The sequence below is a fragment of the Pseudophryne corroboree genome, chromosome 4 (genome assembly GCF_028390025.1).
Source record: "Pseudophryne corroboree isolate aPseCor3 chromosome 4, aPseCor3.hap2, whole genome shotgun sequence".
Classification (NCBI taxonomy): domain Eukaryota; kingdom Metazoa; phylum Chordata; class Amphibia; order Anura; family Myobatrachidae; genus Pseudophryne; species Pseudophryne corroboree.
The window spans coordinates 3,396,765-3,418,163 of record NC_086447.1 but is presented as its reverse complement, the minus strand read 5'-3'; the positions used below and the strand labels follow the sequence as shown (position 1 = coordinate 3,418,163).

General features: G+C 48.9%; 1 protein-coding gene across 1 annotated transcript in view; it reads right to left on the bottom strand.

The window, feature by feature from the left end:
- Positions 1 to 14,343, bottom strand: part of EIF2B4 (eukaryotic translation initiation factor 2B subunit delta) — a 141,624-nt gene extending 127,281 nt beyond the window's left edge. Inside the window, exons 1-4 of the mRNA XM_063914920.1 lie at positions 14,195 to 14,343; positions 3,640 to 3,674; positions 837 to 969; positions 370 to 600 (exon numbers count right to left, since the gene is read on the bottom strand). Coding sequence (XP_063770990.1) covers positions 370 to 600; positions 837 to 969; positions 3,640 to 3,674; positions 14,195 to 14,216 — 421 coding nt within the window. The 5' untranslated portion in view covers positions 14,217 to 14,343. The remainder of the gene's footprint in view (positions 1 to 369; positions 601 to 836; positions 970 to 3,639; positions 3,675 to 14,194) is intronic.
- Between the last annotated feature and the right edge of the window lie 7,056 nt (positions 14,344 to 21,399).

Below are 21,399 nucleotides of genomic sequence, written 5' to 3'. Positions count from 1 at the left end.
GTCACCCGGCCGCACAGCCCTCTCACCTGTCTGCCCGTCACCCGGCCGCACAGCCCTCTCACCTGTCTGCCCGTCACCCGGCCGCACAGCCCTCTCACCTGTCTCACCCGTCACCCAACCTTCTCACCTGTCTCACCGTCACTCGGCCACACAGCCCTCTCACCTGTCTGCCCGTCACCCGGCCGCACAGCCCTCTCACCTGTCTGCCCGTCACCCGGCCGCACAGCCCTCTCACCTGTCTCACAGTCACCCGGCCGCACAGCCCTCTCACCTGTCTGCACTTCATCCGGCCACACAGCCCTCTCACCTGTCTCACCCGTCTGCCCTCTCACCCGGCCGCACAGCCCTCTCACCTGTCTGACCTCTCACCTGTCTGACTGTCACTGGGCTGGGCCTTCACTTTGGCGGGTGCGGGTCCGGCGCTCTGCTCGGCTTTCTTATTCTGTTTCTGGTTGCGCTCGGCCTCCTGTTTGGCGCGTCGCTCTGCTCGCATCTCTGACTTGCTCTTTCCTCCTGCCGGCACCTCGGAGACTGCCGCGGCAACAACTGGCGGTGTGGGGCATGTAGCGATGGGCGTGGTAACTGGGCACTGAGGGTCCGCTAAAAGAAGAAGCATTAATCAGACACATGATACCACCTACAGTGACCCTCCCCATATGTCACAGTTACGCCCATTCCCCATCACATCACCAGGGTCACACATCGGTAGCGCACACTGGGCCGTGAATGTACGCGGATGAGCGGTGGTGGGGGTCTGTAAGATGCGGCTCTCACCAGCACCACTAATACCCCCAATTCTAGCTGCTACCCCCCCCCCCCCCCCAAATCCCTCCCACCTTTCTGGGCGCTGCTCTCCTGTGCCCCCTCCGCTGCCTCAGTCTGCGCCTTTTCCTTGTTCTTCTTTTGCTGCTTCTTTTCCTTCCGCAAGCGAAGCTTCTCCTCTTTGGACATTTCCTGACTTTTCATAGGCTGCGGGCGGGACAGGGTAAAGGTCACAGTACATACAAAGTGCGTCGGCTTATGTCAGCCGGTATGCCGCTGATGGTAATGACTGTCTGCATCCGAACTCCCAGAAACCCGCACCCAGCCCTGTAGGAACAGGTCTAACGCTCCAGACCCCACTAGAGGCCTGAAAACAGACGCCCCACGGTAACCTGAGTGGGAAAGGACGACTCTTGGATTCCCCAGTGACAGAGGATGTGACTTACAGTGACAGCATAGGCGTGCGCAGCACATTTTATTAGGGGGTGCACCATTGGAGGGATGTGTCTAGCACCGCCTTTTGGGCGTGTCTAGCACCATCTATTGACGGTCAACGCAATATAAAATATCCACCCTTGTACCAATCCTAATAAAGCAGATACATTGTCAGATGTTGTGGTGTGCACCAAACAAACACCCCTGATGGCACTCACTGCAATTACACTGCTCCTCCTCAGCCTGTTCTGGCTCCCCCTCTCTTTCCCCTGCAAGCTGACACTGACAGTCGTACACTAGTATTGCTGCTGCTGGAAAAACGAGTGACGTGTCAATGTTGCTGCCGACCGCCTGCCAGTATTGAATTTGTCTTCCTAAGAGGAACTCTGGCTGCATGCTGATCCTCATCAGTGGCTGGCGTTGGCATAGCATAGAAGGAGAGAGGTGGGCGTGTGGCGGGTGTGGCGGGTGGGCGTGTGAGCAGCATGACATAATCACGTCACATCACGCTGTTTTTGTACATGGAGGTGGAGCTGGGAATCTGAAAGCCGGTGGCAGTGGCACCCTTGATTAACCCAGGCATCCGGTCAGTAATACAGTCCTGACAGGGTGCAGCGCAGAGGGGACAGTGATCATCCTGCTTGGCTATCACTGCATCAGGAATGTGAGATCGGGGTGCCAGACATTAGGGGGTTCCTGTGCGCACCAGGCACCTCCCCTGCGCACACCTATGAGTGACAGAATGTACTAATAACCAACAGCAATCAATAGTCACGCCACACTGCAGTATAATCACCAGTGCCAACATGCCATTATATAATCACCAGTGCCGGCACTCAGCCGTTATATAATCACCAGTTCCGGCATGCAGCCATCACACTGCAGTATAATCACCAGTGCCGGCATGCAGCCGTTATATAATTACCAGTTACTGCATGCAGCTGTCACACTGCAGTATAATCACCAGTGCCGGTACGCAGGTATAATCACCAGTGCCGGCATGCAGCTGTCATACTGCAGTATAATCACCAGTTACTACATGCAGCCGTTATAAAATCACCAGTTACTACATGCAGCCGTCACACTGCACTATAATCACCAGTTCCGGCATGCAGCCGTCACACTGCAGTATAATCACCAGTTCCTACATGCAGCCATCACACTGCAGTATAATCACCAGTTCCGGCATGCAGCCGTCACACTGCAGTATAATCACCAGTTACTACATGCAGCCGTCACACTGCAGTATAATCACCAGTTCCTACATGCAGTTGTCACACTGCAGTATAATCACCAGTTCCTACATGCAGCCGTCACACTGCAGTATAATCACCAGTTCCTACATGCTGTCGTCACACTGCAGTATTATCACCAGTTCCTACATGCAGTTGCCACACTGCAGTATAATCACCAGTTGCGGCATGCAGCCGTCACACTGCAGTAGAATCACCAGTTCCTACATTCAGCCGTCACACTGCAGTATAATCACCAGTTCCGGCATGCAGCCGTCACACTGCAGTATAATCACCAGTTCCCACATGCAGCCATCACACTGCAGTATAATCACCAGTTCCTACATGCAGCCATCACACTGCAGTATAATCACGTTACTACATGCAGCCGTCACACTGCAGTATAATCACCAGTTCCGGCATGCAGCCGTCACACTGCAGTATAATCACCAGTTACTACATGCAGTTGTCACACTGCAATATAATCACCAGTTACTACATGCAGCCGTCACACTGCAGTATAATCACCAGTTACTACATGCTGCTACCTCCAAAAGTCTCTCACTCTCACCATTACCCTTCACTTGACTCCATCCCCACCCAATCACTGACCACTACTCTAAGCACATGAGGGAAGAGGGCCCTGCTCATGAGAGCTTACATTCTAAGGGGAGGGGTAGACAGACAGGGGTGACACAGACGGGGTACATAGAGAGCGTAGAACAGAGGGTTAGGATGAGATTTGGCTAGGTTTGGTGAAGAAGTGGGTCTTGAGAGCCCGTTTGAAGTTTTGTAGAGAGGTGGAGAGTCTGAGGGGGGGAGGTAGGGTATTCCAGAGAAGTGGTGCAGCACGTGAAAAATCTTGGAGGTAGGAGTGGGAGGAGGTGATTTGTAGGCAGGAGAGTCGGCGTGCATTAGCAGAGCGAAGAGGACGGGTGGGAGAGTAAAGAGAGATAAGGTCAGAGATGTAGATGGGAGAGGAGTGGGTGAGGGCTTTGTAAGCGAGTGTGAGAAGCTTGAAATGGATTCTGAAAAGGAAGGGGAGCCAGTGAGGGGTATAGTAAGAGAGGAGAGGGGAGGTGGATGTAGTGCGTCTGGTGAGGAAGATGAGCCGGGCAGCAGCATTGAGGATAGATTGGAGGGGAGATTCTAAACACAGAAAAATACATGAAGTATACACACACTGGACACAATATACACGAGGCCTTACCTGACGACTCTCTGCTTTCTTGGCTTTACCTCCACCTGAGAGAGACAGAAAAAGGTGTAGTGACACAGATGTATAACATGAAAGGATAATGATGACACCAGCCCTGTAGTGACAGGATATAGATGACATACAGATGGATAATACAGGGTATCACCGGATAATGATGACACCAGCCCTGTAGTGACAGGATACAGATGACATGTAGATGGATAATACAGGGTATCACCGGATAATGATGACACCAGCCCTGTAGTGACAGGATACAGATGACATATGGATGTATAATACAGGGTATCACCGGATAATGATGACACCAGCCCTGCAGTGACAGGATACAGATGACATGTAGATGGATAATACAGGGTATCACCGGATAATGATGACACCAGCCCTGTAGTGACAGGATACAGATGACATGTAGATGGATAATACAGGGTATCACCGGATAATGATGACACCAGCCCTGTAGTGACAGGATACAGATGACATGTAGATGGATAATACAGGGTATCACCGGATAATGATGACACCAGCCCTGTAGTGACAGGATACAGATGACATGTAGATGGATAATACAGGGTATCACCGGATAATGATGACACCAGCCCTGTAGTGACAGGATACAGATGACATGTAGATGGATAATACAGGGTATCACCGGATAATGATGAAACCAGCCCTGTATGACAGGATACAGATGACATGTAGATGGATAATACAGGGTATCACCGGATAATGATGACACAAGCCCTGTATGACAGGATACAGATGACATGTAGATGGATAATACAGGGTATCACCGGATAATGATGACACCAGCCCTGTAGTGACAGGATACAGATGACATGTAGATGGATAATACACGGTATCACCGGATAATGATGACACCAGCCCTGTAGTGACAGGATACAGATGACATGCAGATGGATAATACAGGGTATCACCGGATAATGATGACACCAGCCCTGTATGACAGGATACAGATGACATGTAGATGGATAATACAGGGTATCACCGGATAATGATGACACAAGCCCTGTATGACAGGATACAGATGACATGTAGATGGATAATACAGGGTATCACCGGATAATGATGACACCAGCCCTGTAGTGACAGGATATAGATGACATACAGATGGATAATACAGGGTATCACCGGATAATGATGACACCAGCCCTGTAGTGACAGGATACAGATGACATGTAGATGGATAATACAGGGTATCACCGGATAATGATGACACCAGCCCTGTAGTGATAGGATACGGATGACATGACACCGGCCCTGTAGTGACAGGATACAGATGACATGTAGATGGATAATACAGGGTATCACCGGATAATGATGACACCATCCCTGTAGTGACAGGATACAGATGACATATGGATGTATAATACAGGGTATCACCGGATAATGATGACACCAGCCCTGTAGTGAGAGGATACAGATGACATGTAGATGGATAATACAGGGTATCACCGGATAATGATGACACCAGCCCTGTAGTGACAGGATACAGATGACATATGGATGTATAATACAGGGTATCACCGGATAATGATGACACCAGCCCTGCAGTGACAGGATACAGATGACATGTAGATGGATAATACAGGGTATCACCGGATAATGATGACACCAGCCCTGTAGTGACAGGATACAGATGACATGTAGATGGATAATACAGGGTATCACCGGATAATGATGACACCAGCCCTGTAGTGACAGGATACAGATGACATGTAGATGGATAATACAGGGTATCACCGGATAATGATGACACCAGCCCTGTAGTGACAGGATACAGATGACATGTAGATGGATAATACAGGGTATCACCGGATAATGATGAAACCAGCCCTGTATGACAGGATACAGATGATATGTAGATGGATAATACAGGGTATCACCGGATAATGATGAAACCAGCCCTGTATGACAGGATACAGATGACATGTAGATGGATAATACAGGGTATCACCGGATAATGATGAAACCAGCCCTGTATGACAGGATACAGATGACATGTAGATGGATAATACAGGGTATCACCGGATAATGATGACACAAGCCCTGTATGACAGGATACAGATGACATGTAGATGGATAATACAGGGTATCACCGGATAATGATGACACCAGCCCTGTAGTGACAGGATACAGATGACATGTAGATGGATAATACAGGGTATCACCGGATAATGATGACACCAGCCCTGTAGTGACAGGATACAGATGACATATGGATGTATAATACAGGGTATCACCGGATAATGATGACACCAGCCCTGCAGTGACAGGATACAGATGACATGTAGATGTATAATACAGGGTATCACCGGATAATGATGACACCAGCCCTGTATGACAGGATACAGATGACATGTAGATAGATAATACAGGGTATCACCGGATAATGATGACACCAGCCCTGTAGTGACAGGATACAGATGACATATGGATGGATAATACAGGGTATCACCGGATAATGATGACACCAGCCCTGTAGTGACAGGATACAGATGACATGTAGATGTATAATACAGGGTATCACCGGATAATGATGACACCAGCCCTGTAGTGATAGGATACGGATGACATGACACCGGCCCTGTAGTGACAGGATACAGATGACATGTAGATGGATAATACAGGGTATCACCGGATAATGATGACACCAGCCCTGTAGTGACAGGATACAGATGACATGTAGATGGATAATACACGGTATCACCGGATAATGATGACACCAGCCCTGTAGTGACAGGATACAGATGACATGCAGATGGATAATACAGGGTATCACCGGATAATGATGACACCAGCCCTGTATGACAGGATACAGATGACATGTAGATGGATAATACAGGGTATCACCGGATAATGATGACACAAGCCCTGTATGACAGGATACAGATGACATGTAGATGGATAATACAGGGTATCACCGGATAATGATGACACCAGCCCTGTAGTGACAGGATATAGATGACATACAGATGGATAATACAGGGTATCACCGGATAATGATGACACCAGCCCTGTAGTGACAGGATACAGATGACATGTAGATGGATAATACAGGGTATCACCGGATAATGATGACACCAGCCCTGTAGTGATAGGATACGGATGACATGACACCGGCCCTGTAGTGACAGGATACAGATGACATGTAGATGGATAATACAGGGTATCACCGGATAATGATGACACCAGCCCTGTAGTGACAGGATACAGATGACATATGGATGTATAATACAGGGTATCACCGGATAACGATGACACCAGCCCTGTAGTGAGAGGATACAGATGACATGTAGATGGATAATACAGGGTATCACCGGATAATGATGGCACCAGCCCTGTAGTGATAGGATACGGATGACATGACACCGGCCCTGTAGTGACAGGATACAGATGACATGTAGATGGATAATACAGGGTACCACCGGATAATGATGACACCGGACCTGTAGTGACAGGATACAGATGATATGTAGATGTATAATACAGGGTATCACCGGATAATGATGACACCAGCCCTGTAGTGACAGGATACAGATGACATATGGATGTATAATACAGGGTATCACCGGATAATGATGACACCAGCCCTGTAGTGACAGGATACAGATGACATATGGATGTATATTACAGGGTATCACCGGATAATGATGACACCAGCCCTGCAGTGACAGGATACAGATGACATGTAGATGGATAATACAGGGTATCACCGGATAATGATGACACCAGCCCTGTAGTGACAGGATACAGATGACATGTAGATGTATAATACAGGGTATCACCGGATAATGATGACACCAGCCCTGTAGTGACAGGATACAGATGACATGTAGATGGATAATACAGGGTATCACCGGATAATGATGACACCAGCCCTGTAGTGACAGGATACAGATGACATGTAGATGGATAATACACGGTATCACCGGATAATGATGACACCAGCCCTGTAGTGACAGGATACAGATGACATGCAGATGGATAATACAGGGTATCACCGGATAATGATGACACCAGCCCTGTATGACAGGATACAGATGACATGTAGATGGATAATACAGGGTATCACCGGATAATGATGACACAAGCCCTGTATGACAGGATACAGATGACATGTAGATGGATAATACAAGGTATCACCGGATAATGATGACACCAGCCCTGTAGTGACAGGATATAGATGACATACAGATGGATAATACAGGGTATCACCGGATAATGATGACACCAGCCCTGTAGTGACAGGATACAGATGACATGTAGATGGATAATACAGGGTATCACCGGATAATGATGACACCAGCCCTGTAGTGACAGGATACAGATGACATGTAGATGGATAATACAGGGTATCACCGGATAATGATGACACCAGCCCTGTAGTGATAGGATACGGATGACATGACACCGGCCCTGTAGTGACAGGATACAGATGACATGTAGATGGATAATACAGGGTACCACCGGATAATGATGACACCGGACCTGTAGTGACAGGATACAGATGATATGTAGATGTATAATACAGGGTATCACCGGATAATGATGACACCAGCCCTGTAGTGACAGGATACAGATGACATATGGATGTATAATACAGGGTATCACCGGATAATGATGACACCAGCCCTGTAGTGACAGGATACAGATGACATATGGATGTATAATACAGGGTATCACCGGATAATGATGACACCAGCCCTGCAGTGACAGGATACAGATGACATGTAGATGGATAATACAGGGTATCACCGGATAATGATGACACCAGCCCTGTAGTGACAGGATACAGATGACATGACACCGGCCCTGTAGTGACAGGATACAGAGGACATGTAGATGTATAATACAGGGTATCACCGGATAATGATGACACCAGCCCTGTAGTGACAGGATATAGATGACATACAGATGGATAATACAGGGTATCACCGGATAATGATGACACCAGCCCTGTAGTGACAGGATACAGATGACATGTAGATGGATAATACAGGGTATCACCGGATAATGATGACACCAGCCCTGTAGTGACAGGATACAGATGACATGTAGATGGATAATACAGGGTATCACCGGATAATGATGACACCAGCCCTGTAGTGACAGGATACAGATGACATATGGATGTATAATACAGGGTATCACCGGATAATGATGACACCAGCCCTGCAGTGACAGGATACAGATGACATGTAGATGGATAATACAGGGTATCACCGGATAATGATGACACCAGCCCTGTATGACAGGATACAGATGACATGTAGATGGATAATACAGGGTATCACCGGATAATGATGACACCAGCCCTGTAGTGACAGGATACAGATGACATATGGATGTATAATACAGGGTATCACCGGATAATGATGACACCAGCCCTGTAGTGACAGGATACAGATGACATGTAGATGTATAATACAGGGTATCACCGGATAATGATGACACCAGCCCTGTAGTGATAGGATACGGATGACATGACACCGGCCCTGTAGTGACAGGATACAGATGACATGTAGATGGATAATACACGGTATCACCGGATAATGATGACACCAGCCCTGTAGTGACAGGATACAGATGACATGCAGATGGATAATACAGGGTATCACCGGATAATGATGACACCAGCCCTGTATGACAGGATACAGATGACATGTAGATGGATAATACAGGGTATCACCGGATAATGATGACACAAGCCCTGTATGACAGGATACAGATGACATGTAGATGGATAATACAGGGTATCACCGGATAATGATGACACCAGCCCTGTAGTGACAGGATATAGATGACATACAGATGGATAATATAGGGTATCACCGGATAATGATGACACCAGCCCTGTAGTGACAGGATACAGATGACATGTAGATGGATAATACAGGGTATCACCGGATAATGATGACACCAGCCCTGTAGTGATAGGATACGGATGACATGACACCGGCCCTGTAGTGACAGGATACAGATGACATGTAGATGGATAATACAGGGTATCACCGGATAATGATGACACCAGCCCTGTAGTGACAGGATACAGATGACATATGGATGTATAATACAGGGTATCACCGGATAATGATGACACCAGCCCTGTAGTGAGAGGATACAGATGACATGTAGATGGATAATACAGGGTATCACCGGATAATGATGACACCAGCCCTGTAGTGATAGGATACGGATGACATGACACCGGCCCTGTAGTGACAGGATACAGATGACATGTAGATGGATAATACAGGGTACCACCGGATAATGATGACACCGGACCTGTAGTGACAGGATACAGATGATATGTAGATGTATAATACAGGGTATCACCGGATAATGATGACACCAGCCCTGTAGTGACAGGATACAGATGACATATGGATGTATAATACAGGGTATCACCGGATAATGATGACACCAGCCCTGTAGTGACAGGATACAGATGACATATGGATGTATAATACAGGGTATCACCGGATAATGATGACACCAGCCCTGCAGTGACAGGATACAGATGACATGTAGATGGATAATACAGGGTATCACCGGATAATGATGACACCAGCCCTGTAGTGACAGGATACAGATGACATGTAGATGTATAATACAGGGTATCACCGGATAATGATGACACCAGCCCTGTAGTGATAGGATACGGATGACATGACACCGGCCCTGTAGTGACAGGATACAGATGACATGTAGATGGATAATACAGGGTATCACCGGATAATGATGACACCAGCCCTGTAGTGACAGGATACAGATGACATGTAGATGGATAATACACGGTATCACCGGATAATGATGACACCAGCCCTGTAGTGACAGGATACAGATGACATGCAGATGGATAATACAGGGTATCACCGGATAATGATGACACCAGCCCTGTATGACAGGATACAGATGACATGTAGATGGATAATACAGGGTATCACCGGATAATGATGACACAAGCCCTGTATGACAGGATACAGATGACATGTAGATGGATAATACAGGGTATCACCGGATAATGATGACACCAGCCCTGTAGTGACAGGATATAGATGACATACAGATGGATAATACAGGGTATCACCGGATAATGATGACACCAGCCCTGTAGTGACAGGATACAGATGACATATGGATGTATAATACAGGGTATCACCGGATAATGATGACACCAGCCCTGTAGTGACAGGATACAGATGACATGTAGATGGATAATACAGGGTATCACCGGATAATGATGACACCAGCCCTGTAGTGATAGGATACGGATGACATGACACCGGCCCTGTAGTGACAGGATACAGATGACATGTAGATGGATAATACAGGGTATCACCGGATAATGATGACACCAGCCCTGTAGTGACAGGATACAGATGACATATGGATGTATAATACAGGGTATCACCGGATAATGATGACACCAGCCCTGTAGTGACAGGATACAGATGACATGTAGATGGATAATACAGGGTATCACCGGATAATGATGACACCAGCCCTGTAGTGATAGGATACGGATGACATGACACCGGCCCTGTAGTGACAGGATACAGATGACATATGGATGTATAATACAGGGTATCACCGGATAATGATGACACCAGCCCTGTAGTGACAGGATACAGATGACATGTAGATGGATAATACAGGGTATCACCGGATAATGATGACACCAGCCCTGTAGTGATAGGATACGGATGACATGACACCGGCCCTGTAGTGACAGGATACAGATGACATGTAGATGGATAATACAGGGTATCACCGGATAATGATGACACCAGCCCTGTAGTGACAGGATACAGATGACATATGGATGTATAATACAGGGTATCACCGGATAATGATGACACCAGCCCTGTAGTGAGAGGATACAGATGACATGTAGATGGATAATACAGGGTATCACCGGATAATGATGACACCAGCCCTGTAGTGATAGGATACGGATGACATGACACCGGCCCTGTAGTGACAGGATACAGATGACATGTAGATCGATAATACAGGGTACCACCGGATAATGATGACACCGGACCTGTAGTGACAGGATACAGATGATATGTAGATGTATAATACAGGGTATCACCGGATAATGATGACACCAGCCCTGTAGTGACAGGATACAGATGACATATGGATGTATAATACAGGGTATCACCGGATAATGATGACACCAGCCCTGTAGTGACAGGATACAGATGACATATGGATGTATAATACAGGGTATCACCGGATAATGATGACACCAGCCCTGCAGTGACAGGATACAGATGACATGTAGATGGATAATACAGGGTATCACCGGATAATGATGACACCAGCCCTGTAGTGACAGGATACAGATGACATATGGATGTATAATACAGGGTATCACCGGATAATGATGACACCAGCCCTGTAGAGACAGGATACAGATGACATGTAGATGGATAATATAGGGTATCACCGGATAATGATGACACCAGCCCTGTAGTGATAGGATACGGATGACATGACACCGGCCCTGTAGTGACAGGATACAGATGACATGTAGATGGATAATACAGGGTATCACCGGATAATGATGACACCAGCCCTGTAGTGACAGGATACAGATGATATGTAGATGTATAATACAGGGTATCACCGGATAATGATGACACCAGCCCTGCAGTGACAGGATACAGATGACATATGGATGTATAATACAGGGTATCACCGGATAATGATGACACCAGCCCTGCAGTGACAGGATACAGATGACATGACACTGGCCCTGTAGTGACAGGATACAGATGACATATGGATGTATAATACAGGGTATCAACGGATAATGATGACACCAGCCCTGTAGTGACAGGATACAGATGACATATGGATGGATAATACAGGGTATCACCGGATAATGATGACACCAGCCCTGTAGTGACAGGATACAGATGACATGACACCGGCCCTGTAGTGACAGGATACAGAGGACATGTAGATGTATAATACAGGGTATCACCGGATAATGATGACACCAGCCCTGTAGTGACAGGATACAGATGACATGTAGATGGATAATACAGGGTATCAACGGATAATGATGACACCAGCCCTGTAGTGACAGGATACAGATGACATGTAGATGGATAATACAGGGTATCAACGGATAATGATGACACCAGCCCTGTAGTGACAGGATACAGATGACATATGGATGGATAATACAGGGTATCACCGGATAATGATGACACCAGCCCTGTAGTGACAGGATATAGATGACATGTAGATGTATAATACAGGGTATCACCGGATAATGATGACACCAGCCCTGTAGTGACAGGATACAGATGACATGTAGATGTATAATACAGGGTATCACCGGATAATGATGACACCGGCCCTGTAGTGACAGAATACAGATGACATGTAGATGGATAATACAGGGTATCACCGGATAATGATGACACCAGCCCTGTAGTGACAGGATACAGATGACATGTAGATGGATAATACAGGGTATCACCGGATAATGATGACACCAGCCCTGTAGTGACAGGATACAGATGACATATAGATGGATAATACAGGGTATCACCGGATAATGATGACACCAGCCCTGTAGTGACAGGATACAGATGACATGTAGATGGATAATACAGGGTATCACCGGATAATGATGACACCAGCCCTGTAGTGACAGGATACAGATGACATGTAGATGGATAATACAGGGTATCACCGGATAATGATGACACCAGCCCTGTAGTGACAGGATACAGATGACATGTAGATGGATAATACAGGGTATCAACGGATAATGATGACACCAGCCCTGTAGTGACAGGATACAGATGACATGTAGATGGATAATACAGGGTATCACCGGATAATGATGACACCAGCCCTGTAGTGACAGGATACAGATGACATATGGATGTATAATACAGGGTATCACCGGATAATGATGACACCAGCTCTGTAGTAACAGGATACAGATGACATGTAGATGGATAATACAGGGTATCACCGGATAATGATGACACCAGCCCTGTAGTGACAGGATACAGATGACATGTAGATGTATAATACAGGGTATCACCAGATAATGATGACACCAGCCCTGTAGTAACAGGATACAGATGACATATGGATGGATAATACAGGGTATCACCGGATAATGATGACACCAGCCCTGTAGTGACAGGATACAGATGACATGTAGATGGATAATACAGGGTATCACCGGATAATGATGACACCAGCCCTGTAGTGACAGGATACAGATGACATATGGATGTATAATACAGGGTATCACCGGATAATGATGACACCAGCTCTGTAGTAACAGGATACAGATGACATGTAGATGGATAATACAGGGTATCACCGGATAATGATGACACCAGCCCTGTAGTGACAGGATACAGATGACATGTAGATGTATAATACAGGGTATCACCGGATAATGATGACACCAGCCCTGTAGTGACAGGATACAGATGACATATGGATGTATAATACAGGGGGTCACACAGGGAGAACTCACCAGGAGACTCGGTCCCCTCCATGGCTGCTCCCGGCTCTTCCTGTCCCGGGTCTCCCGGTCTCCTCCGGTGTGTGCGGTCACAGCGCTACCATGCGGCCGGATGACAGGGCGGCCATCATATAACCTGGCAGCGCGGCCTCAGTTACTGGCAGGGGAACCAATCAACGATGACGCCGCACGTTTACTGGCGGAGGCGCAGAGGCCGCCATGTTATATCCGGGCAGAGAGGAAATGCTGGGATGTTACTGGCCCCTCCCCTTATTATTACACACCCCTGACTGCACAGAAATACGCTGATCCCTACTGACTGTGTAATCTCCAGTGTATAATGCCCTGATCCCTACTGTCTGTGTGATCTCCAGTGTATAATGCCCTGATCTTTACTGTGTGTGTGATCTCCAGTGTATAATGCTCTGATCTTTACTGTGTGTGTGATCTCCAGTGTATAATGCCCGGATCCCTACTGTCTGTGTGATCTCCAGTGTATAATGCCCGGATCCCTACTGTCTGTGTGATCTCCGGTGTATAATGCTCTGATCTTTACTGTGTGTGTGATCTCCAGTGTATAATGCCCGGATCCCTACTGTCTGTGTGATCTCCAGTGTATAATGCTCTGATCTTTACTGTGTGTGTGATCTCCAGTGTATAATGCCCGGATCCCTACTGTCTGTGTGATCTCCAGTGTATAATGCCCGGATCCCTACTGTCTGTGTGATCTCCGGTGTATAATGCGCTGATCCCTACTGTCTGTGTGATCTCCAGTGTATAATGCCCGGATCCCTACTGTCTGTGTGATCTCCAGTGTATAATGCCCTGATCCCTACTGTCTGTGTGATCTCCAGTGTATAATGCCCTGATCCCTACTGACTGTGTAATCTCCAGTGTATAATGCCCGGATCCCTACTGTCTGTGTGATCTCCAGTGTATAATGCCCGGATCCCTACTGTCTGTGTGATCTCCGGTGTATAATGCGCTGATCCCTACTGTCTGTGTGATCTCCAGTGTATAATGCCCTGATCCCTACTGACTGTGTAATCTCCAGTGTATAATGCCCTGATCCCTACTGTCTGTGTGATCTCCAGTGTATAATGCTCTGATCCCTACTGTCTGTGTGATCTAGTGTATAATGCTGTGATCCCTACTGTCTGTGTCATCTCCAGTGTATAATGCTCTGATCCCTACTGTCTGTGTCATCTCCAGTGTATAATGCGCTGATCCCTACTGTCTGTGTCATCTCCAGTGTATAATGCCCTGATCCCTACTGTCTGTGTCATCTCCAGTGTATAATGCTCTGATCCCTACTGTCTGTGTCATCTCCAGTGTATAATGCGCTGATCCCTACTGTCTGTGTGATCTCCGGTGTATAATGCGCTGATCCCTACTGTCTGTGTGATCTCCGGTGTATAATGCCCTGATCCCTACTGTCTGTGTGATCTCCATTGTATAATGCGCTGATCCCTACTGTCTGTGTCATCTCCCGTGTATAATGCCCTGATCCCTACTGTCTGTGTGATCTCCATTGTATAATGCCCTGATCCCTACTTTCTGTGTGATCTCCAGTATATAATGCTCTGATCCCTACTGTCTGTGTGATCTCCAGTGTATAATACGCTGATCCCTACTGTCTGTGTCATCTCCAGTGTATAATGCCCTGATCCCTACTGTCTGTGTGATCTCCAGTGTATAATGCCCTGATCCCTACTTTCTGTGTGATCTCCAGTATATAATGCTCTGATCCCTACTGTTTGTGTGATCTCCAGTGTATAATGTGCTGATCCCTACTGTCTGTGTGATCTCCAGTGTATAATGCCCTGATCCCTACTGACTGTGTGATCTCCAGTGTATAATGCCCTGATCTTTACTGTCTGTGTGATCTCCAGTATATAATGCCCTGATCCCTACTGTTTGTGTGATCTCCAGTGTAAAATGCCCTGATCCCTACTGTTTGTGTGATCTCCAGTGTAAAATGCCCTGATCCCTACTGTCTGTGTGATCTCCAGTGTATAATGCTCTGATCCCTACTGTCTGTGTGATCTCCAGTGTATAATGCCCTGATCCCTACTGTCTGTGTGATCTCCAGTGTATAATGCCCTGATCCCTACTGTCTGTGTGATCTCCAGTGTATAAAGCCCTGATCCCTACTGTCTGTGTGATCTCCAGTGTATAATGCCCTGATCCCTACTGTCTGTGTGATCTCCAGTGTATAATGCCCTGATCCCTACTGTCTGTGTGATCTCCAGTGTATAATGCCCTGATCCCTACTGTCTGTGTGATCTCCAGTGTATAATGCCCTGATCCCTACTGTCTGTGTGATCTCCAGTGTATAATGCCCTGATCCCTACTGTCTGTGTGATCTCCAGTGTATAATGCCCTGATCCCTACTGTCTGTGTGATCTCCAGTGTATAATGCTCTGATCCCTACTGTCTGTGTGATCTCTAGTGTATTAATGCCCTGATCCCTACTGTCTGTGTGATCTCTAGTGTATTAATGCCCTGATCCCTACTGTCTGTGTGATCTCCAGTGTATAATGCTCTTACCCCTACTGTCTGTGTGATCTCCAGTGTATAATGCCCTGATCCCTACTGTCTGTGTGATCTCCGGTGTATAATGCCCTGATCCCTACTGTCTGTGTGATCTCCGGTGTATAATGCCCTGATCCCTACTGTCTGTGTGATCTCCAGTGTATAATGCCCTGATCCCTACTGTCTGTGTGATCTCCAGTGTATAATGCTCTGATCCCTACTGTCTGTGTAATCTCCAGTGTATAATGCCCTGATCCCTACTGTCTGTGTGATCTCCAGTGTATAATGCCCTGATCCCCACTGTCTGTGTTATCTCCGGTGTATAATGCCCTGATCCCTACTGTCTGTGTGATCGCCAGTGTATAATGCTCTGATCCCTACCGTCTGTGTGATCTCCGATGTATAATGCTCTGATCCCTACCGTCTGTGTGATCTCCAGTGTATAATGCTCTGATCCCTACTGTCTGTGTGATCTCCGGTGTATAATGCCCTGATCCCTACTGTCTGTGTGATCTCCGGTGTATAATGGCCTGATCCCTACTGTCTGTGTGATCTAGTGTATAATGCCCTGATCCCTACTGTCTGTGTGATCTCCGGTGTATAATGCCCTGATCCCTACTGTCTGTGTGATCTCCAGTGTATAATGCTCTGATCCCTACCGTCTGTGTGATCTCCGGTGTATAATGCTCTGATCCCTACCGTCTGTGTGATCTCTGGTGTATAATGGCCTGATCCCTACTGCACTGTCCCGGCCTGTGCCCCTTCATTACCTGTCACGTTACTGTGTGATGTCTCCTGTCCCGGCCTGTGCCCCTTCATTACCTGTCACGTTACTGTGTGACGTCTCCTGTCCTGGCCTGTGCCCCTGCGTTACCTGTCACGTTACTGTGTGACGTCTCCTGTCCCGGCCTGTGCCCCTGTATTACCTGTCACGTTACTGTGTGACGTCTCCTGTCCCGGCCTGTGCCCCTGCGTTACCTGTCACGTTACTGTGTGACGTCTCCTGTCCCGGCCTGTGCCCCTACGTTACCTGTCACGTTACTGTGTGACGTCTCCTGTCCCGGCCTGTGCCCCTGCGTTACCTGTCACGTTACCGTGTGACGTCTCCTGTCCCGGCCTGTGCCCCTGCGTTACCTGTCGCGTTACTGTGTGACGTCTCCTGTCCTGGCCTGTGCCCCTGTATTACCTGTCACGTTACTGTGTGACGTCTCCTGTCCCGGCCTGTGCCCCTGCGTTACCTGTCACGTTACTGTGTGACGTCTCCTGTCCCGGCCTGTGCCCCTGCATTACCTGTCACGTTACTGTGTGACGTCTCCTGTCCCGCCCTGTGCCCCTGTATTACCTGTCACGTTACTGTGTGACGTCTCCTGTCCCGGCCTGTGCCCCTGGATTACCTGTCACGTTACTGTGTGACGTCTCCTGTCCCGCCTTGTGCCCCTGTATTACCTGTCACGTTACTGTGTGACGTCTCCTGTCCCGGCCTGTGCCCCTGGATTATCTGTCACGTTACTGTGTGACGTCTCCTGTCCCGGCCTGTGCCCACTGCGTTACCTGTCACGTTACTGTGTGACGTCTCCTGTCCCGGCCTGTGCCCACTGCGTTACCTGTCACGTTACTGTGTGACGTCTCCTGTCCCGGCCTGTGCCCCTGCGTTACCTGTCACATTACTGTGTGACGTCTCCTGTCCCGGCCTGTGCCCCTATGTTACCTGTCACGTTACTGTGTGACGTCTCCTGTCCCGGCCTGTGCCCCTGCATTACCTGTCACGTTACTGTGTGACGTCTCCTGTCCCGCCCTGTGCCCCTGCATTACCTGTCACATTACTGTGTGACGTCTCCTGTCCCGGCCTGTGCCCCTGCATTACCTGTCACGTTACTGTGTGACGTCTCCTGTCCCGGCCTGTGCCCCTGCGTTACCTGTCACGTTACTGTGTGACGTCTCCTGTCCCGGCCTGTGCCGCTACGTTACCTGTCACGTTACTGTGTGACGTCTCCTGTCCCGGCCTGTGCCCTTACGTTACTGTGTGACGTCTCCTGTCCTGGCCTGTGCCCCTGTATTACCTGTCACGCTAGAGTGTGACGTCTCCTGTCCCGGCCTGTGCCCCTGCATTACCTGTCACGTTACTGTGTGACGTCTCCTGTCCTGGCCTGTGCCCCTGCATTACCTGTCACGTTACTGTGTGACGTCTCCTGTCCCGGCCTGTGCCCCTGCGTTACCTGTCACGTTACTGTGTGACGTCTCCTGTCCCGGCCTGTGCCCCTACGTTACCTGTCACGTTACTGTGTGACGTCTCCTGTCCCGGCCTGTGCCCCTACGTTACCTGTCACGTTACTGTGTGACGTCTCCTGTCCTGGCCTGTGCCCCTGTATTACCTGTCACGTTACTGTGTGACGTCTCCTGTCCCGGCCTGTGCCCCTGCATTACCTGTCACGTTACTGTGTGACGTCTCCTGTCCTGGCCTGTGCCCCTGTATTACCTGTCACGTTACTGTGTGACGTCTCCTGTCCCGGCCTGTGCCCCTGCGTTACCTGTCACGTTACTGTGTGACGTCTCCTGTCCCGGCCTGTGCCCCTGCATTACCTGTCACGTTATTGTGTGACGTCTCCTGTCCCGGCCTGTGCCCCTTCATTACCTGTCACGTTACTGTGTGACGTCTCCTGTCCCGGCCTGTGCCCCTGTATTACCTGTCACGTTACTGTGTGACGTCTCCTGTCCCGGCCTGTGCCCCTGCATTACCTGTCACGTTACTGTGTGACGTCTCCTGTCCTGGCCTGTGCCCCTGTATTACCTGTCACGTTACTGTGTGACGTCTCCTGTCCCGGCCTGTGCCCCTGTATTACCTGTCACGTTACTGTGTGACGTCTCCTGTCCTGGCCTGTGCCCCTGTATTACCTGTCACGTTACTGTGTGACGTCTCCTGTCCCGGCCTGTGCCCCTGCATTACCTGTCACGTTATTGTGTGACGTCTCCTGTCCCGGCCTGTGCCCCTTCATTACCTGTCACGTTACTGTGTGACGTCTCCTGTCCCGGCCTGTGCCCCTGTATTACCTGTCACGTTACTGTGTGACGTCTCCTGTCCCGGCCTGTGCCCCTGCATTACCTGTCACGTTACTGTGTGACGTCTCCTGTCCTGGCCTGTGCCCCTGTATTACCTGTCACGTTACTGTGTGACGTCTCCTGTCCCGGCCTGTGCCCCTGCATTACCTGTCACGTTACTGTGTGACGTCTCCTGTCCTGGCCTGTGCCCCTGTATTACCTGTCACGTTACTGTGTGATGTCTCCTGTCCTGGCCTGTGCCCCTGCGTTACCTGTCATGTTACTGTGTGTGACGTCTCCTGTCCCGGCCTGTGCCCCTGCATTACCTGTCACGTTACTGTGTGACGTCTCCTGTCCTAGCCTGTGCCCCTGCATTACCTGTCACGTTACTGTGTGACGTCTCCTGTCCCGGCCTGTGCCCCTGCGTTACCTGTCACGTTACTGTGTGACGTCTCCTGTCCTGGCCTGTGCCCCTGTATTACCTGTCACGTTACTGTGTGACGTCTCCTGTCCTGGCCTGTGCCCCTGCATTACCTGTCACGTTACTGTGTGACGTCTCCTGTCCTGGCCTGTGCCCCTGTATTACCTGTCACGTTACTGTGTGATGTCTCCTGTCCTGGCCTGTGCCCCTGCGTTACCTGTCATGTTACTGTGTGTGACGTCTCCTGTCCCGGCCTGTGCCCCTGCATTACCTGTCACGTTACTGTGTGACGTCTCCTGTCCTGGCCTGTGCCCCTGCATTACCTGTCACGTTACTGTGTGACGTCTCCTGTCCTGGCCTGTGCCCCTGCGTTACCTGTCACGTTACTGTGTGACGTCTCCTGTCCCGGCCTGTGCCCCTGCATTACCTGTCACGTTACTGTGTGACGTCTCCTGTCCTGGCCTGTGCCGCTGCATTACCTGTCACGTTACTGTGTGACGTCTCCTGTCCTGGCCTGTGCCCCTGCATTACCTGTCACGTTACTGTGTGACGTCTCCTGTCCTGGCCTGTGCCCCTGCGTTACCTGTCACGTTACTGTGTGACGTCTCCTGTCCTGGCCTGTGCCCCTGCATTACCTGTCACGTTACTGTGTGACGTCTCCTGTCCTGGCCTGTGCCGCTGCATTACCTGTCACGTTACTGTGTGACGTCTCCTGTCCTGGCCTGTGCCCCTGCATTACCTGTCACGTTACTGTGTGACGTCTCCTGTCCTGGCCTGTGCCCCTGTATTACCTGTCACGTTACTGTGTGACGTCTCCTGTCCCAGCCTGTGCCCCTGCGTTACCTGTCACGTTACTGTGCGACGGGCTCCTAGCCCAGTTGTGTCCCAACTTTTTGGTATATTGCACTGAAATATAATTTTTTCCTCAATATACCATGATATAGAAACGAGGAATATCTGAATAAAATCTTAATGTTTTTTTAATATTACCCCCCCCCCCCCCCCCCCCGCCCTTTTCTGTATCACAGTGATTTATATAGAATTGGAGCTGTCTGCCTCGTTTTTCCTTGTGCCCTGTCCCTTTGCTGTCAGGAATCAGCATTCAGCGGTGTCTCACTTACCAGCGCGCTGGGGCACAGACCTCCGGAGGTCACGCTCCCAGCTTGATGCTGCGTGTGTACCCTGTCCACGGTGCACAGAATCTACCACCTCTGTACTCCCCTGA